Below are 25211 nucleotides of genomic sequence, written 5' to 3' on the forward strand. Positions count from 1 at the left end.
GCTGTGGCTGAAGTTCTTAATTAGGTAAATAAATTACAGGGCAGTGTTTCTTTTTTAAAAAAAATACTGTCAATTCTTCTTTCATTTTGATTTTTTTTTTAAAGACTTCTGGTGTGGGCCATGTTTAAAGTCTTTACTGTATTTGTTACAATATGACTTCTGTTTTTCATGTTTTGGTTTTTTTGGCCATGAGGCATGTGGGATCTTAGTTCCCTGACCAGGGATCGAACTCCCACCCTATGCACTGGAAGGCAAAGTCCCAACGACGGGACCACCGGGGGAGTCCCTGCTAATTCTTCTTTTAAAATGTCTTATTTACTCATCCATTCTCTCTCTTCCCACTGCCATCAGTTGATCATTTCAGCTTCTGTGTCAACAACTGGAGCGGCCTCTGAAAGTGTCTCTCTGCCTCACATTGCTCGATTTAACTAGTACTTCTTGAGAATGAGGCACACAGGTGGCTTCCCTGGCTTCTCAGTTCGGCTGTCAACCTTCTCTTCTTCTGGTTCATTTTACACAAGGACCCAGGAATGTATTTTAAAGTCTAGTTTTCACCCCATCACTCACTCCCCAGCTCAAAAACTTCCAAAGGCTCCCCACTGCCTTGGGAATAAAATCTAAATGCTCCCATGGTAGGCAGGCCTAGAAAACCCTCTCTCAACAGAGCCCGAGATGGCCCCCCATCCCAGCGCTGCCTCCTTGTCACTGGCCCGAAGCAGGGCCACCGCCGAGCCTTTCCTCGTTCTCTTTAAGTCCTTCATGCCTTAAGGGTGGGCTCGAGTTTCATGCTCTTTGGGAGCCTTTTTGTCGGTTTACACCAACAGTAGTTATTCTGGCATTCTACTTCTGGAAATTTAATGAGTATATATTCCTAATTGTATATATATCAAATACATATATACTGAACTGTCATATTTTGATACCTAGCTTTGGTACCTAGCACAGTATTCTGCCAACAGTTAGGTGTGCTGAATAAATATGTACTAAATATAGGAGTTTATTTTTTCAATATTTAAGCTTTCTCAAGGGAACTTTGGCATCTCAGTCTTAAAATGTACATGGACCTTAAAAGTACATAATTTGCTTCTAGAATCAGAATGAGCAATTCTTATACCAGGAATTAGTGAGGAAAAACTCAGAAATGCTTATAAAAATATATGCACATTGTTGAGATATTAGTTTTTATAATAAGGAAGATAGAAACCCCTTAAAAGGCTTCCTCATTTAATTAATGGCAACCCACTCCAGTACTCTTGCCTGGAAAATCCCATGGACGGAGGAGCCTGATAGGCTACAATCCAGGGAGTCACAAAGAGTCAGACACGACTGAGTGACTTCACTTTCTTTCACTTACAATATAGCTAACAAAATCACTTTGTGGAGTATTTTAGTAACATGAGGACCAGTTCATAAGACATCAGTGAGGGCAAAGAAAAAGTAAACTAGTATTTGACTTTGTTAGATAAATGATATACAGTGGTTATGTTTACAGGGAGGCTTAAGAAGGCTCTTTTCCTTTGTGGTTTTCTCTGCATTTAACTTTGGGAACACTCAAGTGTTACTTCTGTGTTGAACAGTTTAATTGGAAACTTGCTCTTTTGAACCACAAACACTGACTTGGACGGATATGTACTTTGATAGAGGAGCTTGACACAAACTTCTATTTGAATTGTAATCTAATAAGCCTCTGCATCATGGGAGAGATATCCTGTGACCACGGAAACAACAGTGATTGATTTAGGAATTGGGAAACACACGGTCTAATTTTGGCTTTACTGCAGAATTCCCACCAGTTCTGGAAAAGTTACTTCTCTTCTTGAACCCCAGTTTTTTAATGATAAAATAAATGGATATTCTTGCACCCTCATTCCAACTTGCGAAAATGTATAGAGATCAATTAGAGACTATTTATAAAAATAGCAAATATATTATAAAAAGGAAGGTCAATCAGCATCACGTGGGATTATTATCAAGGTTGGAGAAACATCCCTCTGAAATCTTGAACCTCTGATTATACCACAACTTTAAATCACAAAGTGGTACCCAATTCACGTGCTAATGTACAGTGAAGTGCAATTCCACTAAATGCCCAATTTAATAACTGTAGGTGCACTTGTTAACTAACATTGAACAATGAATTTTAAAGTCATTTCAGGTTATTATAAAATATTGAACACAGTCCTCTGTGCTATACAGTGAATCCTTGATGCTTATTCAAGCTTATCTATTTTCTGTAGTTTGTATCTGTTAATCCCACTGATAATCTGAAAAAATATATATAACTGAATCATTTTGCCATACACCCGATTTATAACAGTATCATAAATCAACCACACTTCAATTAAAAAGCAGTCATTTTAGGGCAACATTCCTCTTAAAAGTATTTTCCACAATATTTTGCAAATTACTATCTTTGCTTCTTTTTTTCTTCCCCAAAGAGAATAGCACAGGTATACATTGTAAAAGAAGAAATACACTGGGCTTCAAATCAAGTGTTTAAAGACAAAATATTGAACGCTTTAGCAAACTCATGATGAAGAGAAGAGGTGCTCCTCTCTCTCTACAAAGATTTGGACGGTGAATCTAACCCACCTATGCGGGCAAACTTTTGACTTAGCCACATCAATGCCAACGTACATACTTACAGGTGCACACGACTGGAGGCTCTCAGCACGTGGCTGGCAGGTGTATACCACATGCCTCTGAACACACACACACACACACAAACCCAGGTCACAACAGCGTGTACCAAGACACACACAGAAACACCCACGTGTCCCACAGGGCAACCTCGCCAAAGGTGCTCAGGTAAGAAGCAAGAAAGGATCCCGTGAAGGGAAGGCAGGGCGGCGGGGCCCCCCGATGACGTGCTGACTCACCTGGTAAGTGGTTGCCAATCCTGGCAGTGGGTTTGGGAGGCAGGGCGGGGGGCTGCTTGAGGAGAGAGAGCTGCTTCACGGGGGTGTCCTCGTGGTCTCCGGGGGAAGCAGCAGGTTTTTTGGGGGGCAGGAACAGGACTGGTTTGGCTGAAGGATCTTGGGACAGGAGGGCTGCAGACTCACTGGCAGAGGGACTCTCTTCGGACACTGGGGGGGACAACGACAGGTCACACACGACATTACACACGCAGTGCGGGGGGCTGGCGGCAGCGCGGGCACAGGCCAGGCGGCGACGCAGCCGGCGCCCGCGGCTCAGGGCTCACGCACGGCGGGGCGTCCGAGAGAGGACCCGGAGAGCCAGGGGAGCCGGGGCTGAGGTGGGGGACACAGCGGGGAGGCAGAGACAGGAGACGGAGAGGACCGCAAGGAGCAGGAGGGAGAAAAAGGAAGAGGACACTTCCTCAGACCATCCACAGCGTCATCCCTTCAACCTGGGCGTTTACAGCACACATTCCATGGGCGCGCCAACACGTGGCTCACGGGACCAGGGCGACAGCCGACACATGGGCAGGTGTAACGGACCAAGGACTAGGAGCCCCTCTGAACCAGACCACCGCCAATGCCGGCATCTCCTTTGGGTGTGTTTGCCCTTTGCTCCTGGGTCTGAGGACAGCCTGGGAGCGGACACTGGGCGGGCGACCCCCACATCCTGGGGTGGCTGCTCCTCCAGGTTCGGGGCCGTCCAAGCTGGGCATCGTGTTCAGGGGGCACTCTACAGTTTCAGGGGCACTGGCTCCTATTGGCTCCTATCCACCTGGACAAGGTGAAGGACGCTCCAAATTAACATCCTTTTTGTTTTCTCTGCTCCTCTCTCCTACCCTTGCCAGAAGCATGGTTTTCTCGTTTGGACTCTGCCCATTCCTCATTGCTTCAGGCCTGCCTCTTCCTCTCCCCCTGGGGGTGGGGGGCAGGACCCAGACCAGCTGCAGTTAAGAGCGGTCCTGGGTGGTAGCAGAAGCTCTCCCTTCAGACTGGCGACCTGGCCTAAGACTGAAGGAGACTCTACGATTTCCCAAGGGTGACAGATCTCAGTACAACAAATCAAATCTGTCTGACCCCCAAGTCACAAGGAAGACTGAAGAGAAATCTCAATTTACTGCTTTTGTTGGAACAATTTCTCCAGCTGGGAGTGGGGGAGGTTGGGAGGGAAATGCAACTCAGATGCATATTTCCCCCCTCACCATCACTGCTCCAGTAAGAAAGCCTGTACGAGAGTCCTCCCCTGCCTCCTCCCTCCCCAATCCGGGCAGCAGCGTTCCCGGCAGCATCAAAGCCTTGCACATCATCCGCAGGAGAACCAGATTCTCCCCTGGCTCAAGGGACACCGGTGTTACCAGCGCTGGACTCGTTGATGGAGCAGCAGCTCACAGGGTCCCAAAGTGAAGCAGGGCACTGACTCTGAACCGCCATCACTCCCGCCTCCTGCCTGAGCCCCATGGTGCAGACTCTGCACACGGTGTAGAGAGAGGAAGGACACAGCCTCCCTCCCCAGGCTCCAGATATTCCCAGAGGTCCCTCCCCAGAGGCTCGTCTCCTGATAGCAAGGACCTCTCCTTATTGGCTCTCGGGAGCACGCCACCATCTGGCTAAAGAGGACCACTCTGCAGTCCTTCTGAGGGACTGAATATTGGCCACTCGGAGGGCTCTGGACCAAAGAGGGAGTGATGGTCAGATGGCATCACAAATCATCTGTCAGCAGGATACAACAATCGACACATCGATTTTATACGGTAAATTGATACAGTTTGCTAAAGTGATGTAACAGTTAACTGTTATATTGGGGTGAGGATTCAAAGGCATACCAGGGCTTTGTGACCAGGTGGCTTAGACAGACATTCTACAGAAGCATGGGGCTCAGCGTTAGCAGAAACAAGTGTTATAAAACAAAATGATGATGTTTTAAATCATCTATATTACAAAACAAGACCTATCTTCTTTAAAGAGATTAAGGTCTTAAAAGTGTTTTTAAAGATTGTAGAAAAGTACATGGATATTTCCTCCATATTTTTATACTCAGCATGTACTGGGTTGGCCGAAAAGCTTGTTCAAGTTTTCTGTAACGTTTTACGGAAAAACCCAAAGGAACTTTTATGATCAACCCAATACTAAACTGGTCATTTCCATCCTCGTTTCCAAGAGATCCTTATGTTTGGGGTGGTTCAAAACAGAAGCTCAAGTTCATCCAGACTGAAGGCCCACCACACCGCATGCTGGGGACCAGTTCTACGTCTATCGGGGGCATTACCTGTCCCATCCATGATGTCGGCAGGTTGGAGCACCTCGTATGAGCAGGGATCCCTGGGCATCGGGACTGGCTCCATTTCAGACAGGGCGGGCAGAGACAGCTGGCTGGAGCTCAGGGACTGCCCGTTTTCCAGGGAGTCATCTTCATTCGATATGGAGAGCTCCCCGTCTGTTGGAGTGAGAAGGAGACCGCAGAGTTAGACGTGCCTGCTTTGCAGGAAAGAGTGACACTTACAGCCTGCTACCTGAGTCTAGACACTTTTGAACAATCTTCATCAAGACCAGAACATAAAGTCTGCACTCGTTATTTTGCTTTTAAGGCATCGAAACACCAGGGAAACTATTTCCAATGATCTTCAGTAATGTGCCTGTTTTCTCTCCATCTTTCTAATCATCAACAGATGAATGGGTAAAAAAATGGGCTATGTGTGTATGTATGTGTGTGTATGTAAATACATATATATATATATATATATATATATGGAATATTGTGAAAGTGAAAAGTCACTCAGTCATGTCTGACTCTTTGCAACCCCATGAACTGTTGCCTGCCAGACTCCTCTGTCCATGGAATTTTCCAGGCCAGAATACTGGAGTGGGTAACCATTCCCTTCTCCAGGGGATCTTCCCAACCCAGGGATCAAACCCAGATCTCCTGCATTACAGGCAGATTCTTTACTGTCTGAACCACCAGCGAAGCCCATACGGAATATTACTCAGCCATAAAAAAGAATGAGGGAATGCCACACACAGTAACATGGATGAACCTAGAAATCATCATACTGAGTGCAGCAAGCCAGACCGGGAAAGACAAGTATCATATGATATTGCTTATGTGGAATTAAAAAGAAAAAGATACGAATGACCTTATTTACAAAACAGATACTCACAGACATAGAATGCAAACTTATCATTACCAAAGGGGAAAGGGAGTAAGGAGGGATACATTAGGAGGTTAGTATTAACATATACATTCTACTATATATAAAATATATAAATAACAAACAAGAACCTACAGTATAGCACAGGCAACTATATTTTTGTAGTAAACTATAAGGGAAAAATATCTGAAAAAAATATATATATACACACACATATATATGTATAACTGAATCACTGTGCTATATATCTGAAACTTAACACAATATTGTTAATCAACTATATTTATCTTTTAAAATTTAAAAACATTTACAAAATTTTTAACATTTTAAAAATGTTAAAAAAATCATCATCTACCATGTTTTATATGTTTTTTAAACAAAAATGAAAATAAAATTTTGCTCATAATTTTTGAAAACCTAGAAACACTGAACAGGACCCAGAGATGGAAAACGAGGTCAGGAATTTCTACTTCGGGGAGCAAAAGGCTTCAAGCACTCAACAAGCATGGGGACCTGGAACATCACGGCCCTAGGAAAGACTCACCCTGTCTTCTCGGCCCCTCTGCCCATACCCAATCTCTCCAAGTAGACACACGTTTAGGGGGCTCTGGGCTCCAGCGGCCCAGAGACGCTGGGAGGTGCCAGGATTCTCCTGGTCCCACAGGTGATCCTGCCGGGCAGGGTACCACTTTGATCTTGTCAAAGCTCAGCAAGACAAGGAGCAGCCAGTTAACACCACGGTGGAGGATCAAAGGCTCCTACACAACGGCCGTTTGTCAAATCAAAACTCCCTGGGTGTGATTTCCTCCTAGCCCAGGGGAGTCCTAGATAGCTAGACATTAAAGTCAAATTAATTTTTAAAGAGGACTGAAAGCTGTTCCAGCCAGATGAATAAATATCCAGATGAAAGGCTCTAAGTTATGTTTGGGCAGAAACACAGAAACCAGCAAAGCAATTACCTGCCTTACAACGAGAAGATAGATGATTTACTTGAAGAAATACAACAGTGAAATGACTCCATGGTTAATCATGGATAAATAAGCCTTTCCTTTTGCTGTGTTCCTCCCAAGGCTTTAATTTTATACACAATGATGATACGGCAGCAAAAGATTCCTCTATCCACCCCCTTTCCTCCTCATTTAGAACTGGTTTGATGAAATGCATGCTCAACAGAGCAATTTATAAACTGACAGGCTTTAGGTAGCATATGGTTCAAGGACATATGATATTTGACCTGAAATTTTATACACATAGAAAAAAAGATATAATGGACACCAAAAAGTCACTTGAAGCAGACAATTTAAAGCACTAATTTTTGAAGACTGTGGGTTTATTTTTTCTTTCTTTTCACTTGGCCTTTAAAAAAATTTTTTTTAATTGGGTTTTTGTTTGTTGTTGGTCATGCTGCTTAGCATGTGCGATGTTAGTTCCCCAACCAGGGATGGAACCCACGCCCCCTGCAGTGGAAGTGCAGAGTCTTACCTCCTAGACGGCCAGGAAAGCCCCTCACGTGGCCTTTTTACATGTCTCCAATGGAAGCAGTAGTCACTATAATCATGATTAACAATACGGCTATGACTTCTCATTCCTAAGAGAAGAGCAGACTGCCAAGCCAAGGCTATGGGAAACAGTCAGCTGAACTGAGAGTGCCCAGGATGGGAAGAGCCGCGGTTGTGAGCGTTAACGCAGCACCATCCCGTGACGGACAGTCCCGGGGCCTTTACTTTGGCGTGTTCACACTGACAACATGGGAAGCAGCTCTGCTTCAGGTTCCCTGCTGGTGGAATAATGATGGAATTGCCGTGAGGCTTACTGCATCTCTGGGAAACCATTCTGATCTTGGATGTTCCCAGTATAGTAAAAGTACTGGCTTGCAACGGCCAGAGGAGGAGGGGTTTCTGGGTTGTTGCCATGTTTTGCTTCTCTGGGGCAAAGATGTGATGGAATGATATATTTTAGCTCCTTATGTCTAAGAACTGTAGATGCAACATTAGTGGGGAGAAAAGATAGAACAGCAAAAGCATTAGGGGTTTTGGTGGTTACAGAGAAGCAGTATTACTCACTCCTCTTGGGACATACTAACTCTCAGAAAATTTAGCTCCCTATGGATTAATAAGTACCTTTGGTAAATCACAAAGGCCTGAATCATTTGGAAGAGGAAACAATTTGGTGAATTCCACAACTGCAACTTCTAAATACACATCTCATTAAAAAACGAAATTAGAAAGAAGTATGACATGAATCATATTTCTACCCTAACAGAAAAGTTATTTTGCATACATAGTTGTATGTATCAAATTTTATTTTGTCTTGTTTTTTAAAAAATTTTATAAGCATTATAATTTTCATAGTTATCATCTTAATGATTATATTTATCTCTCTGTGGTTGGTCACAAAGGGGTTTCCAATGTTTTATGCTATTATGAAAACAAATCTCTGCTGATTACCTTCCTGTATAAAATCTTCTCTGCCATTAGAATTCTCCCCCTTTAGAAGAGAGTCCAATAAAGACATTTATGTGTATTAATATTTTAAGGTCTACTGACACAGACCTGGATATTGTGAAATTGTTTTTCTATAGGGTTTGTCAATTTATACAGCAGCAATGTACAGACCACACAGATTTCTGGGCTTTTGGTCATTTCTTCAATATCAACATTGATAACCATGTTTTATCTACCTACATAGCTACTTACCTACATATATATGCACATATCTGGTAGAAATAAAACCATGCAATAAGTACACATTCATTATTGATATCACTTATGACTAAGACAATGACAAAAATGAAACTTGATTTGGATTCATATAACATGGGGATTAAAAAGATGCCGCTGTTAAAGTAACTATTATTTTTTAAATTCTTATGATGTTTTCACATGTACACAAAAGTAGAATCATGAATGTAACGAACTCCATGTACTCATCATCAAGCTATGAGGAATTAGCTGAGAATTCCTAAAGCTTAGTAACTTCAAGTTTGATTCATCTAAAGACTAATTTATTGATGTATAGTTGAGTCACAATGCTGTATTAATTTCTACTGTAAAGTGATTCAGTTATTATATATAATATATATACACACGTATGCATACATACACACACGGATGTGTGTATATATATATATATACACACACACACACGTATATATATACACATACACAGGTATATATACACACACATTCTTTTTTCATATTCTTTTCCATTATGGTTTAGCACAGTATACTCAGTATAGTTCCCTGTGCTATTATATAGTAGGACCCTGTCATCTATCTACCCTAAATATAATAGCTTGTATCTCTGAAGACTGTTTAGGCTCTCCATGTCTTTTTACTATTTACCAGTTCTGTTGTCAGCACATTACTAGCATTTTAAAAATAAGCATCAATAGAAAAAACTGTTTTCCCTCCCAGGAAGCATTTAACTCTCCTGAATAAAATGAGTCTTACGGAATATTTCTACTTTCATCTATCAAGATCATCACAGTCTCTTAGGAAATTTACTCTTTTTGATGCAATGGTAAACGGAATTGCTTCCTGAATGTCTCTTTCTGATCTTTCATTGCACAGTCTCTTGTTACTATGAACGAGCAAAGGTTCATTGAGTATTGGAAATCATTTTGATGTTCTACATGATCGTCTAAAATTATCTGCAACAATGGTTTTCAAAATGGTACAATCACCTCCAGGCATTAGGACATTTCCACACTTTATTTCCTAGTAAAGTGTGGAAAGGAGGAAGGGAGAAGGCAGGAGGAGGCCAGACAGGTTTAAGGCAATAGTTCTCAAACTTTCACGGGCATCACAATTTCCTGGCGGGCAGTTAAAACACAGATGACAAGGCCTTACTCCCAGAGTCTCTGACCCAGGAGGTCTGGCATGGAACTGAGAATACGCGTGTCTAATAAATTCTTGGGTGATGCCAAAGCTGCTTTTGCTGGTCAGGGTTCCACACTTTGAGAACTACTGGTCTGGAGGTAAGGAACTGGACAAGCAAGAGAACCCAGAACAGCACAGTGCCTTCTCATGATGAGGTGTAGGGTGGGGAGCGTCGTTCACGGGGCTAACACGGAACAGAGGCGGTTGGCTTAAAGCTCAAAGAGAAGGCGGGAGGCTGCGTGGTCTAAGCATGGGTTACGAACTTGTCACGAAGGGCGGTGGGCCTGGAGAGAGCACCAGGGTGGGGGAGAAAAGTAAAGATGAGCCAGGTGCATCCCAACGCGGGCGCATCCGGTCACAGAGATGCAGAGCAAAGAGTGCAGGAGCGAGTGCACGTCAAAGGCACGGCCAATGATGAGACGTACTGAGCAGCAATTGAGATGGAGACCTGGCCGTGGGCACGGTGCCAGTCACTGCCTTCTCTTCCTTGTGGGGCACAAGAAATGAAGACGCTGGTAAGTCAGGCTTACACCAAGTTAAGGAGAGTGAAGGGCGAGGTGAGAGGGAATGAATGAATTCATTCCACTGACACACACTTACTGAGACCCTGTCGTTAACAACGCGGGATCACACCCACCAAGCCTCACTAACGGATCTGCCTTGAGCTCCGTAGGGTACCTGGGGAAACCACTGTGACGGTGGCTGCCTCCGAAGGCCTGGAGCTGAACCACGTTCTGCCCTGCCCCTCCGGCCACAGGCCAGGCATTGTGCTAGATGCTAAGGAGGCAGCAGGCGCGTCCTGGGGAAGGAGTGAGCAAGATGGGTGCAGAAATGCAGACAGGGAGGAATCGGTGTAAGCGAGCTGAGGCGAGGGAGGAGGAAAAGCAGCAAGCGTGGGAAGTTAAGCCCTGAGAAACAGAAGAGGGAAAATAAGAGGTGAAGGAAGGGAGCGGATGTGTGTTCGGAACAGATGGAGATTCACCCCTTGTCTTGCATAAACATTTTCTTAATGTTCTGAGAGTACAACCTACTGGTTGGTCAAAAAGTTCCTTCAGGTTTTCCCATAAGATGGTACGAGAAACTGGGATGAACTCTGTGGCTAACTCAATATATAAAAGCTGTGTTCCAGAGAGTCGGCTTGAAAGATGTATTTAAAAATATATTTTTTGTTCTAGTTCAGTTTATTTAGGAATGACATCTACCTATAACCAGATGTCACCAATGTGACGATATTTCAAAAAACTTTGTTTTGTAATTAGTTTGTTTTGCTTTAAGATACCCTCTGGTTTTAGGGTGATTGACACATATATATTCACAGACATATTTATTTATTTATGGTGCATAAGGAGGAAGCCAAAATAGTGTTAACTTACTCATAAATTTTTAGGCTTTTAATTTGCAAAATAAAACACTGTACAACCAGTATAAGGGAGAGAAACCAGCATGATGGGGAAATATGAACCAAACATAGCTAATAAAAGAATGGCTATTCCAAGTATGCAGAGTATTTGTAGAAATAAATAAAAATTAAGTTCCAGGTGCCACTTGTGAAACGCACAGCCTGGCTGGAAATGAAAGAAATGCAAGTTGAAATGACTCTGTGGGTGGTGCTGAACCCCTAACCATGTGCTTGAAACAATGTCAAGTGCAAAGCAGGAGCGGAGAACAAGAGGCATAGGTAGATTACAATACCCTCAGGAGGAAATATGCAGGCACGCTGGCAAAGTTCTAAGGTGAACTTGGCATGATATGAGTAGAGCGTAATGGTCATTAATTTTTTTTTCCCAAATGGAGATGCTTACATGTACAAAAAATATAACAAACACTGGCATGCTGCTTTGTTCAGTTAAATGAAAACCTAATAATTTTTGTTGGAGGGGAAAACCCCTTCCCTACTCCTCAGGTTTCTTGAATAGCTATTTTCTCTGAGCCCAACTGTTTACCTTTTCTCCACTGTTACTGTATTGCTAGGATGCAAATTCTGAATAAAAGACTTGCAGTAGAGAAGAACAATGAACGTCATGAAATCATGGTTATATTGATGCTTCCGCTAGGAGGAAAAATGATTATGTAAGTGAAGCACCCTGTGAGAATTTTAGACTGAAAACATTAGGAAGTTTTAGCTACGCTGCATCCCCGTCGGTAATGCAATGTGTAGAATTCACACATGCAGACCTATGAAAATTCAAATGTGTTTTAATTTACTGGCAATCGCCAACAGCTATAATTAGAGCAAAAAGTGCAGCCACCTATGTTAAGGCAAATAATCATCTTTGTAAAGACATGGAAGAAGAATTTTTTTCCCTTTGAGACAGAGCTGCTGTTGTAGCTTTCAATACATGTCCTTTGACCAAAAAGGGCATCTCCGCTGAGTGGCTGATGCGGACCCCACAGAACTGAAGGTGTTTTCCCAACAAGTGTCACTGGTGATGGGGAGATATGAAACAAGGACTTCATCTGATGTCTTTTTTCTTTCTTTCTTTCTTGACCTTGATACCCTTTTTCCATTAGAGTAGGAAAAAAAGTTCACCCACTAAGGGGGCACAGCCACTCTAAGTAACCCACATAGGTGTCATTTCCACAACAATATAGACAGCTTTGAAAAGCTTCTGTTAATCCCAGTAATCTTCTAAATCACTGTCCTCAAAGCCACTGGCTGCTCTCATTGTCAGCCAAATGATGCGCCTATCAACCGCAGCTCTAAGGATTTCACTGAAAGATGAAAAGCTCTCAATCTGAGTTGGAAATGGCTCCCTGGTCATTGGAGTTTGCTTGAATTCAAGGAGTTGAAGTCATTAAACTAAATGGTGCTACAGATTATCATCATGTAGAATTTTAAACATATATTGAAAGCAAGACATTTCTATTAACACTGCAGACTTACTAACAATACTTAATGTTTCTGAATCTCGGGCATTGAAAAAGACAAACTGAGAGTCTTATTCACAAAAAACTAAAACTACAGTGTGTATGAATGTCTCTAATGTCTGGTACCTTTTCTTTTCCAGTGAAGAAAAGTCATTGTCAGCGTGTGATCGTGTGTCTAAAAGTATCTATGTGCCACCAGAATTGTGGGCAGACATCGCAGGACTTTGTAGGATCACTACACCTATATTTTCAGAATCCACATGTCAGAGATTCTTCTAGTTTATCTTTCATGTCTATTTATTTCACTTCTATCCAGAAGTCTTTGGATTCTTCAGACTAGTTTATACAGAAGAACAAATGTGCAAGAGGCATGAGGTTTCTCTGCGTCTGACACAGGCATCTCGGTAACTCACAGAATCCTTTCGACCCTAATAGCTTGAAAACCTACACAAGACGGATTTCAATCTCAGAATGTAACTGATTTCAATCTCAGAATCTAACTGTAATTGATACTGAGATTGGATGACTTTAAACACAGAATGGAATGGTACATGTTTTCCTGCTTGGAGAATCACCTCACTTTTTAAAAAAAAAATAGCTTGCTATTGTTCTGGACTTAATACCCTATTTTGATGCTAATATTTCCCGTCTTGTATAGAGGACTTTGCTGAAAACTCTGAAGTGTGTGAGCTGCAGTGACTTCCTATCACAAAAGTGGCCTGGCTAAAACAAGTGTGTAGCTTGTTTCAGTTGCACTTCCCTGTAGCTGTTCCCTGATGGATTTATCAGCATTTTCTGCTTTTCACTGGACCGCACGGTCAGCAAACCACAGCTCACATGGATTCTTGGTGGCTTTCTCATTGCAAACACCTCCTCGTATCACACTGTGGTGCCTGTCTCCCAGAGGTGTTTCTTTCATCTGCCTGAGTACAGTTATGCCTCCTCAGCAGTCTTTATACCCGAGCCCATTGGTTCTTACATCATCTATCCAGATGAGGTATGATGGTTCTGACCATTATGTCCAGATAATGACTCTTGACTCCAAGGTCTGCAGCAGAAAGAGGATTTACCATCTTGCTATTCCTGGGCATTCCGATATCAAAAATGCAACTGGGGCAGAGACTGAATATAAAATGAATGGATGACACAGTTTCTCGCCTATGCTATTACACAAGAGTGGAACTCTCACAGAATCATATATCGCTGTGCAGTGGGCCCTTCACAGTTAATAGAGAATCCAAGATTTTAAAAAAAAATCTTTAATGGCTAGAGTAGGAGAAGGAAAGTCATAGGGACTGGTCATTGCAAAATTTAAGCAGTTCTGTTTCTCTAACTGAGTTGCTCTCCAACATATGGTTATAGTTTAAGTTAGTTAAAACTAAACAAAACTTAAAACGCAGTTCCTCAGTCAGCCTAACCACATCTGAAGTGCTGGAGAACCACACAGGGCTGATGGCTGCAATGTTGGCTGGCAAAGATGATGGAATGTTCCTGTTATTGCTGAAAATTCTACTGGACAGCCCCGCTCAAAATAGACTTAAAACTCACAATAATGGGCCTAATAAATATGCAAAAATGAACCCATTTCTGGAACAGGGAGATTCATATGGCTTTGCTAACTTGGTCCACATCACAACAAATGGTCAGTTCAGTGGATAATATTTGCTTTAAAGAAGCTGCAGTGGTAAGAAGGAGGGGGCACAGGGAAGAAAGATGTCTCTGGGGCACGTGTGGATGGTGGGACCCAGACAGCGGCAAGACACAGCTCCAGAAGTGGGCGTGGCCTGTGGAGGAGTCCTGAAGCCTCCTGATAGAATCTCAGCTCTTCTGGGGGGAAGCAGAGAGTCTAGACTTGGGTGAAGGGGAACCGGGAAAGGAAGACAGGCACCAAAAAACAGCAGTGGACAAGTCCAGGTCACACGTCTGGTGGAGACCCTCGCTGACATTTACTGAGCACTTTCTCTGGGCAGAAAAGGCCGTAAAGCCCAAACTGGATTATGTCCCCTGATCCCCCAGCAACCCTCAGAGAGGACAAGCAAGGGCAGAGTGGAGTTGAAGAGTACGCATCCGGGGGTGGCCCCAGAGGCTCCAGGAGGACCAGCTGCCTGGTAACAGGCTGTCTTCAAGCAAGCAGGCTGGAGGCTGGGAGCAATAGGAGAGGATGAACGGCAAGCATGGCTTTGCTGGCTGGAGCCAACTAGGATCCTGGCAGTTCATTCAAGCAGAAAGCAGAGTCCAGGGAAATAAGAAGTTGCCCTGTACCTTCCACAGACAGAAGACGAAGGGAGCTGGGACCAGCATTTAGGGCTCCGAGGAGAATGTGGTTGTTTTACAGATATTTATGTGGGGCTTAAGGCTTCAATATACCTGCAATGCAGGAGACCTGGGTTTGATCCCTGGGTCGGGAAGATCCCCTAGAGAAGGGAGTGGCTGCCCACTCCAGTATTGTTGTCTGGAGAATTCCATGAATTGCCTAGTGGGCAACCGTCCATAGGATGGCAAAGAGTCAGACACGACTGAGCGACTAACACCCTCACTTAAGGCGTCAGTGCCCCACCAACTTGTCTTAACTCTGCATGAGCCCTAGGCAAATGTATGAAGTCAGGAAAGTTTTTCTAAGTATGACTAGCGTCCCTTCTCTTAGCTGTTACCTTCCAGAGTTTGACCTGTCTCCTCATTACAAATGTGAATTCAGGTCAGCAGCTGTGACGTGATCGGGCATCAGAAGTTGGCAGGGATGCCCGTCACGCCCAGGGTACCCTGCCCTGCCCTGGTTTCATCAGTGGGGTCTAGGACAGGCAGTTGGAAGGGCGGTATTGTGGTGGGTCTTCCAAGGATAACATATAATAGTTGGCAGCTCTTGGGAGCTGACTGTACTTATGACCCACTGGCTTATGGAAACATCTGTCAAAATTAGGGGAAAAGGTAAGTAGTTATCTCTTAAGAATTCTGGTCAATGAGAAATGAGGGTAATTCTGGAGAACCTTGGGGCAAGGTTTTCTCGCTCTTAGAAAGCAACACCAAGAAGGGAAACAGGCTTGCCTCTCCCCTCTGGATGTTGTGTCTACAGGTAATGCTGGAACCACTGCGGCCACCTTGTTACCATGGGGGGTTAGAGCCTGAGGATGGCATCCTTTAGCCAGGTTATTGAGTCATTGAACTAACCAGTCCTGAAGCTGCCCCACCACTGGATTTTATGATGTGAGATTCATTCACTCACTCACTCACTCATTTATGCAATAAATATTTAATGAGCACTGACAAAATGCCAAGCATTGCTCAAAAGGCATGTGGGATACTTTAGAGGATAAAAGACAGGAAGATCTTTGGCCTAAATTTTCTCACTAGTTTAGCCTCCTTGAATTTAGTTTTTTGTTTTCTGAAACTGTAAGAAACTTATGGTTTAAGAACCATTAGTTCTTAAGAACCACTTTAACTTACACCCTGATGACTGTACACTGGCTTCACAGGGAACTAAAGAGCCTATGATTAACAGCATAAAAATAATCAAAGGGACATGCCTTATCTTACGTGATGCGTCTGTAATTGATGTTGTAGAATCATTTTTCTCCCTGACTTAAACCACTGTCTCTTGGTTGTCATAATGCTACACATTTCTGGCTTACTTCCTATTTCTCCGTCCACTTCTTAGTTCTTGAGTGCTTTCTTATTCCCAGATCATTTTGTTTTAACTTTCAGATCATTCAGTGCTGGAGTACCGAGGGGTTTTCTATCAGAGATGCTTACTTTCTCATGCTCCATCTTCTCTGAGAAATACCATCAATCCACATGTCTTTATGATCATGTATCCAAGGACCATTCCAAACCTGCAATCTCCAACCCAGCTCTCCCTCTTGAGTTTCAAATCCGTACAGTGAAACTCTGCTTAGACATCTGGATATCTCACTTAGTGGTCAAACCATCGTGATATTCCATTCTCTATACTTGCTTCTCTTACCTCCCCAGCTTAGGAGACAGGCAACTGTCCTTCATACCTGTCCACCAAGACTCCAAGCCAGAGTTCTGAGTGTCAGCCATGCCTTCACCCTCCCCTTCACTGCCCAAACCTAAGCAGTCACAGATCCTCCTGACTCCATCTCCTGTAATTCTCCAGTCTCTCCCCTCCCCTCTCCCACTCCTACGACCCTCACTCCTGCCCACCTGCCATCACGTCATCTGAATCCCAGCCACAGTCCACTAGCTGGACTCCCCGACTCATGCCTTGGTCTCCCTCCAAGTCCTTCTCCCCTGTAGGCACAGTGATGACGCTGCAAATCCGATCATGCAGAAAACCCTTCCAGAACTCCTCGCTGCTCTCTGGACAAAGAGCAAGCAGCTAACATCATTTTCCTGCCTGTAAGCTCTGCCCCGACTCCCCTGATCGTACAGACCTGCTCTCTCTTGCATTATCCCCAACCCACACCTCCCCATGTGTGGGTCCTCTTACTTAGAACATCCCCCCCAACCCATCCCAACTTCTCCACCATAATCCTCACCATCCTTCAGGTTTCGTCTAAGACACCACACCTTCCAAGATGCTACCCCTGAGTCTCCAGGCCTGGGTGGATAACGTGTCCAAGACACCCCACTCCCGAAACACCCTGCACTTTCCTCGTCACAACCGCCAAGTACCTGAACTCATTCCAGGATTGTAAGTTCTATTAGTCAGGGGAGCCCACTGGCCCCTCCTGGTATTCGTGGCATCCAGAACGATGCCTGCAACATAACAAGCATTCATTTAACAAACACACAAGAGATGAACCCACTTGCTGGGGAACGTCTGCTCACGGCTATAATAAAAACTACTTCATTAATTTTTTTCACTCGAGATAGTGATTTCCCGAAAGAACAGTGATATCTGAAAGAGAATCCAGAGCACAATTTCTCTTCATTCTTTATCATTTAATCTGCTTTCCATTTACCCCACTAGGGCAATCCACTGCATTAGGTGCCAAGGTGCCACATCAACGATTTTATGTCACTGAGGCCAAAGTAAACCTTCTTTTCATTTTCACAGAATTACTCCAAATCACAGCTTCCAGAAGATGCCATTTCTAGGTGAGACATCAGAAACGGGTAAAAATGTGACAAAATAACAGTGCCTGGGAAAGGCTGTGAAAAGCACTACTTCCCATAAACTTCATGGCTTTAAAAGTCTATGCACCTGGGACGCCAGATAAACAACGAGACTTAAAAGGCTCAAGTCGACGAATTTGTCTCCTCTGATACAGGAGAGAATCGTTATTTTTATTTTTAAAAGACGACGACCTTTTCATTTAAATACCAGGCTTTTTTGTCATCAATGTCTGAGAGTGGGGGGAAAAATATAGACTCCGCATGAAAGAGTCATCCTTTTCAAGGAGGTTCTGTTTGTGTTGATAATTAAAAATAACATGTTCCAAAATGCTGCTCCGACTCAATGAGGAAAAAAAGGCACACCTCAATGCACTTTATTATTTGTCGTGAAATGTTATCGCTAATTCCCAGCACACAGGGGAAAGGGAAGACTCTCACTGGCACACGGTCACTACTCCCCCTACACCCCATCCCACCCCCACCCTCCCTTCTTTCTGCACTGGTGGGATTATGGATCTCGTCCCCCAGGTCTTGGTGTGACTGTGGCGAGCAGTGGCCTCAACTGCATCCCCGCACGCAGCTGCACATCCCAGCTCCCTGCTCCTGTCTGGGGACTGGATGCGTGTAATATACGGGGGTGAGAGCGTGTCATTTCGTGGAGAGAGAGAGGGTCTTCTTTTCCTCTCCTCCCCTCCTGATCAGTGATACAATCACTGTGTGAGTGAAATACACTCATCCATTACAAAGCACGTGACAGGACTGTGATAGAACTGAGGTTTCATCAGAAAACCCAGTGTTGAAAAATACAGAACATTTGCCACTGTTATCCTGAATGTTCTTTATATACACCATCATGCTCATTTGTAGAGATCATTTCCAATAACCACTAGCAGCAGGATTTATCAATATCCTCTGATAACCAACAGGTAATATATTACAAAGTTTTGTGTGTGTTCCTATAAATTCCAAGTGCTTCCCAAGTGGCTCAGTGGTAAAGAATCTGCCTGCCAATGCAGGAGATGGAGGTTTGATCTCTGGGGTTGGGAAGGTCTCCTGGAGAAGGAAATGGTGACCCACTCCAGAATTCTTGCTTGGGAAATCCCAGAGACAGAGGAACCTGGTGGGCTACAGTCCATCGGGTTGCAAAGAGTTGGACATGACTTAGTGACTAAATAACAACAACAACATAAATTCCAAATGAAGGACAGGAGGTCTTAGTAGAGTTTTTCAGAGTCCACACTGGCTGTGAACCCTTAGGCAAGGCTGTAACCTCACTGGGCCGCAGCTGCTTCATCTCCACGTTAGAAAAACAACAGAGGCCAGGCCAGGCGACCTCATGAGATCCTTACTAAGTCTGAGAAAAATCAGCACTATTTTACCAACGGCCAAACAGCTCACTGTTTTCAGGATATTCTTCTCCATAACACTTAGAAGGCACTATTTGTATGTGGAGTATTTGACATCCATAAACATGAATATAATAGCAGCTTCCCTGGTAGCTCAGATGATAAAGAATCAGCCTGCAACACAGGAGACTTCAGTTGGATCCCTGGGTCAGGAAGATCCCCTGGAGGAGGTAGTGGCAACCCAAAGCAGTATTCTTGCCTAGAGAATCCCAAGGTCACAAAGAATCAGATAATCAGATACGACTGAGCGACTAACACTTTCTTTCTATACATGAATATACACCCAAGATAATGTTTCCTATTTAAATAATTGACAGATAAAAGTTTCATGTATCATCAGTTCAGTTCAGTTCAGTCGTGTCCAACTCTTTGCGACCCCAGGGACTGCAGCACGCCAGGCCTCCCAGTCCATCACCAACTCCCGGAGTTTACTCAAACTCATGTCCATCGAGTCAGTGATACCATCCAACCATCTCATTCTTTGTCAACCCCTTCTCCTCCCGCCTTCCATCTTTCCCAGCATCAGGGTCTTTCCCAATGAGTCAGTTCTTCGCATCAGGTGGCCAAGGGATTGGAGTTTCAACTTCAACATCAGTCCTTCCAATGAATAACAAGGGGGATCAGAGCACCAGTGTTCAGGATTTTGCCAACACAGGTGAACAGACCAAGTCACATATACACACAGACAGTCTCAGGCTGGCATTTGTTGTTCTTTTCAGTAAACATATACTGAGCATCGACTATGTCCCAGCACTACCTCAGGCAGCAGGATGCCTATAAGGTCCATGAACAAATCAGACAAGAGATCCTGTCCTGCCTGGTGAGGAGAGACCGATGAGGAAAAGGCTAACACAATATATGTGTAATTTATAGACTGCCGGTGATAAGAGACAGAAGGAAAAGAAGAGAGAAAGAAAGAACACAGTGAGGCAGGGTCAGGGGACTATGGACCTATGGGAGGAGGTGACAATTTAAAATGCAGAGCTTCCAAGGCATCTGAGCAAAGAATTAAAAGAGCAGTGAACCACGTGGACGGATGTCTTGGGGAAGAAGTTTCTAGGAAGACAGTGCACTCAATGCCAATGTCAGGGACTGGAAAGCAAGTGAGATGTCACAAGAGGAAGTTATGAGGAGGTACTGCCAAGGAACTGAAGCAAACTTAGGGGCTAGAGGGCAGATCGCAGAGGGCTTTGGAGGCGGCTGGAGAAACCTGGAACTTCCCTGAGTAGGGGGTGACATGTTTGGATTTACAGAGAACTAAGAGAGAAGCAAATGCAGCCCAGAGGCTTTAATGTACATACCAAGACAACTTAAAGGCTCAAGAATTAGGTTACACGTTGCTGAGAAGTAGCAGTAGGACCAATGTCCCCGTTTCACTGCATTTAGGTCTCCGTGTAAAATATCACCTCCTCCACAGGGCCTCCATGATTGCGTTTATATAAAATCATGCCCCCACCGAGTTTATCTCCTTACACTACTGCTTTGTTCGCCTTCATAGTATTCATCACTCCTTGACAGTATATCACATGCTTATTTAATTATTTCCTGTCTCCTTTGGTAGGATGTAAACTGAGAAGGTGAGGGTTTTACTCTTTTGGTTATCACTATAGCTTGACACCTCACCACCTGGCCCAGAGTGGGGAGTCAGTACCAATTTGCTGAATGAATGAACATTCTAGGAGCCTAGGAGAACCCTTAAGTTCTCATTCAAAAAAACAGATGATGAAATTGGTGAATAGTTAAAAATAATCTTATCACTTTGTAGACAGCTTATTTTCCATCACTAATTGGTTTCACATTTTTATTCTTCAGACTGATGATGGTCCACTGTAATGTTTACATTTGTGCTTTTCACAAAATTGCTATATCCATATTGTGAGAAATGTGGAAAATGGGGGGGGGCATTTAAAATTTTATGTTCCTACTCCATCACAATTAAACAATTTAAAATTTTCTTCGTAGTTTTCAAAGTTTGCTGAATTTTTATATGGCCTTGATAAATCCAGAGATAAAACTTTAAAAATCAGAAAAGTGTTTGATCTAAACTTTCTTCTGAACTCTATACTTACATGATTCGATAGGGAAACCAATAAAAAATATGAGTCATCCAGTAGCTCGTCACACCTGCATTCCATTAAATGAAGGATTCCTGAGCTAGTTTCTACAGATATTGAGAAAATCTCTGCTCTTCAATCCAAGCTCTTGTTTTGCCTGACTTAGTGACCAGTTTGGGATTTTAACCTACTAAGAAAAATATACTCCAGAATTATATATGCAGTATAAAAAGAATACTCCAATATTCTTGCCTGGAAAATCCTATGGACAGAGGAGCCTGATGGGCTACAGTCCATGGGGTCGCAATAGTCAGACACGATTTAGCAACTAAACCAACCAAGAATAAGATAAGGAATTTCTAGGAGAACTGTCAGAATAATCCAAAGTGTTAGTTGCTCAGTCCTGTCCAGCTCTTTGCGACCCCATGGGCTGTAGCCTGCTAGGCTCCTCTATCCATGAAATTCTCCAGGCAAGAATACTGGACTGGATTGCTATTCCCTTTTCCAGGAGATTTTCCTGACCCAGGGATCGACCCGGGTGTCCTGCACTGCAGGCAGATTCTTAACCGTCTGCGCCACCAGGGAAGCCATAATAAAACCTCACTAATTCTGAGTTCCCTCTGCCCAAACAGGTGCACATCTCACAACCCTACAGTTTATCTTTACACTTTCTACAAACAAGCAAGGCGTTATTAAGCAAAATCAATAACAAAGACTTGGAAGAGAACAGCTCACCTACTAAAGATAAACTGCTTTCTGCATTAGCAGTATCATATCCAAAACAGTGTAACTGCAAAGTGGACCCAGGCCGGCCCCGGCAGATGGGCTGACACAGTCACTACAAACCATTGGGCAGCTGCCGGGGACGGCACCTCTCTGGTGACAGCATTTTGCTGCCAGATGACCCGACTCAGGTGCTAACACAGGAGGCGGTACAAAATGAGGACTGACCAGCCAGGCGATGAGGAAGGACGGCTGAAAATCTATGAAATCCATCTCTGAAACGAACAGCTTGGCAAAGGATGAGAGGCTCTTGGCCCCTTGCTGTTCGCTCAGGTTGTGGCAATCAAAGTTTGTTTGTTCTACTCCCGAGGCTCTCAGACACAGCCGCTGAGTGATGCTGTAGGAAAGGGAAGAATGATGACAAGCAAGCGATGTGTTTAGAGGCTAAGAGGGCGAGAGGGGAAGGAAGAGAAGGCGATGAAATCAGACATCGAGGGACTGGGTTCCGGCTACCCACATGGTAAGACTCTCGTGAGGGGGGTTGAAGATTCCTGAAGCTGAAAGGGGACGACGATGTCCCTTCATTAGATTGACGGGGGCCTGAGCTAGGAAAAGGCATGTCAAGGGTTTCAAAAAATACAGAGGATGATGACGATGAGATTATTACCAATAAAGGTATGCTAACAATTTCTCAAGGATTTTATGGAATGACAGCCACTAGTGCAGTCTGCACGTTGTTACAGAGGGAATTGTGTCCGGCCCTGCCGAAGGTCCACATTTACATGTGAAACCCAAAGCTCCCAATGTGACTGTACTTGGAGATGAGGCTTTTAAGGAAGTAATGAGGTTAAATGAGGTCTGAAGGGTGGGCCTTGATCCAACAGGACTGATTTTCTTGTGAAAAGAGGAAGAGACACCAGGATTGTGCACGCATGGAAGAAAGGCCACGTGAGGTCACAGGGAGCCGGCAGCCATCTGCAAGCTGAGAGGCGGCCACACCAGAAACCAACCCTGCTGACACCTGGATCCTGGACTCCCAGCCTCCAAAACCACGGGGAATCACATTTCTGTTGTTTAAGTCACCCAGCCTCTGGTATTTTGTTACAGCAGCTTTGGCAATCTAATGCAGATATGTGATCTCATGTCATTCACATTATATTATCATCCACACTTTCAAATACAGAAACAGAAGCACCAGAGATGTTCAGCAAGTTGACTAAAGTTGCACCGCTCTTGCAAAGTGGAACTAGAACTGAATCCAAGCAATGCTTTCAGGACTCACGTTCCTAACAACTGATTAAACAGAATACAAGGTCATATGATTAATATCTACAGTGATTAAAAAAATGAACACTTTTATCAGAAAAATCCAAAGTAAATACAATTTACTTTGCATTTTTACTTCTCCCCTTCCCATCATCCAAACATTAAGTATTTTGGTGAGTACATCTATCTCAAGCCTTTCTATCTGAGGCTCAGGGGGTCTGGCAGCAAGCCTATGAGGTCCATGTTTTCCTGGAATTTACGTGCCAGTGAGGAAGGCCAGTCAACCACGGAATGGAAAAAAGCAGACGCTGATAAGCTCAAAGACAAAAATAAAACTGGAAGTTGTGGTGACAGGTGGGGGCCAGACCAGTCCTTTTCTCCACAGTTAGTGACTGAACACATGCCATGAGATGACCTCAAACAGGACCCAGCTCCTAACTCTGGGGTAGTTCCTAGTGTGGGCTGGCAATCCCCAGGCTCAATGCACCCCCCCATTTTTTTCCTCTATAAAGTGGGCCTTTTGCTCTAATGGCCTCAGTTCTGTTCAGATGCTCAGTTGTGTCCAACTCTTTGCGACCCCACGGACTGCAGCACGCCAGGCCTCCCTGTGCATCACCAACTCCTGGAGTTTACTCAAACTCATGTCCATTGAGTCAGTGATGTCATCCAACCATCTCATCTTCTGTTGTCCCTTTCTCTTCCCTCATTCCATCTTTCCCAGCATCAGGGTCTTCTCTAATGGTCTACGGCTTCCTTAAGTCAGGAAGTTATTCAGGCAATATTTACCCTAACTCAGTTATTAAGCTGGAGAAGGCAATGGCAACCCACTCCAGTACTCTTGCCTGGAAAATCTCATGGACGGAGGAGCCTGGTAGGCTGCAGTCCATGGGGTCGCTGAGAGTCGGACACGACTGAGCGACTTCACTTTACTTTTCACTTTCATGCATTAGAGAAGGAAATGGCAACTCACTCCAGTGTTCTTGCCTGGAGAATCCCAGGGATGGGGGAGCCTGGTGGGCTGCCGTCTATGGGGTTGCACAGAGTCGGACACCGCTGAAGCACCTTAGCAGCAGCAGCAGCAGTTATTAAGCATAATGGAAATTACAAAGACTATAATAAAATGTATTCTCTCCTTCAGAGGATTCCTGAAGTTTTCCAGTGAGAGACAAAAAGTTTGCAGGAAGAGGGATCCAGTTCAAAGATCCCTCCCCTGAGGGACCACTGAACTGGATTGAACAGGCTTTAGTGCTGACAGTAATGGCCCTTGGATGCTGACTATGGAATACCATACCTGTGGTCAGACACTTCCCATCTCCACTGGGGAAGGAATGTGGAGAAAGGAGTTTGAGATGAAAGAGGGAAAGTTAAGGTCAACAAAAGGGTGGGTTTGGGGGACCTTAAAGAAATCTGTGTGCTGAAGAATTGATGCTTTCAAATTGTGGTACTGGAGAAGACTCTTGAGAGTCTCTTGGACTGCAAGGAGATCAAACCAGTTAACCCTAAAGGAAATCAACCCTGAATATTCACTGCAAAGACTGATGCTGAAGCTCCAATACTTTGGCCACCTGATGCAAAGTGCCAACTCATTCGAAAAGACCCCTATGTTGGGAAAGACTGAGGGCAAAACAAGAGGGCGACAGAGGATGAGATGGTTAGATAGCATCACCTACTCAATGGACATGAATTTGAGCAAACTCCTGGAGACAGTGAAGGACAGGGAAGGCTGGCATGCTGCAATCCCCGGGGTTGCAAAGAGTTGGACATGACTGAGCAACTGAACAACAACAGAAAGTAAGACATTGGATAAAAGTGACAAAGTTATGGACTCTTTTTTTCTGGAGAGCCTAATCGGCCAAAGAAACTGTCTCTTGGC

At 44.1% G+C, this 25211-nt stretch overlaps 1 protein-coding gene across 4 annotated transcripts in view; it reads right to left on the reverse strand.

Moving 5' to 3' along the window:
- The window catches only part of PHACTR1 (phosphatase and actin regulator 1), a 489267-nt gene that overhangs the window by 64015 nt on the left and 400041 nt on the right, over nucleotides 1-25211 (reverse strand). For all 4 annotated transcript variants that reach the window (XM_061147620.1, XM_061147622.1, XM_061147619.1 and 1 more), the window contains 2 exons: nucleotides 5185-5352; nucleotides 2880-3086 (listed from right to left, as the gene is read on the reverse strand). In XM_061147620.1, the coding sequence (XP_061003603.1) occupies nucleotides 2880-3086; nucleotides 5185-5352 (375 nt within the window). The remainder of the gene's footprint in view (nucleotides 1-2879; nucleotides 3087-5184; nucleotides 5353-25211) is intronic.

Source organism: Dama dama, chromosome 7 (assembly GCF_033118175.1).
Source record: "Dama dama isolate Ldn47 chromosome 7, ASM3311817v1, whole genome shotgun sequence".
Classification (NCBI taxonomy): domain Eukaryota; kingdom Metazoa; phylum Chordata; class Mammalia; order Artiodactyla; family Cervidae; genus Dama; species Dama dama.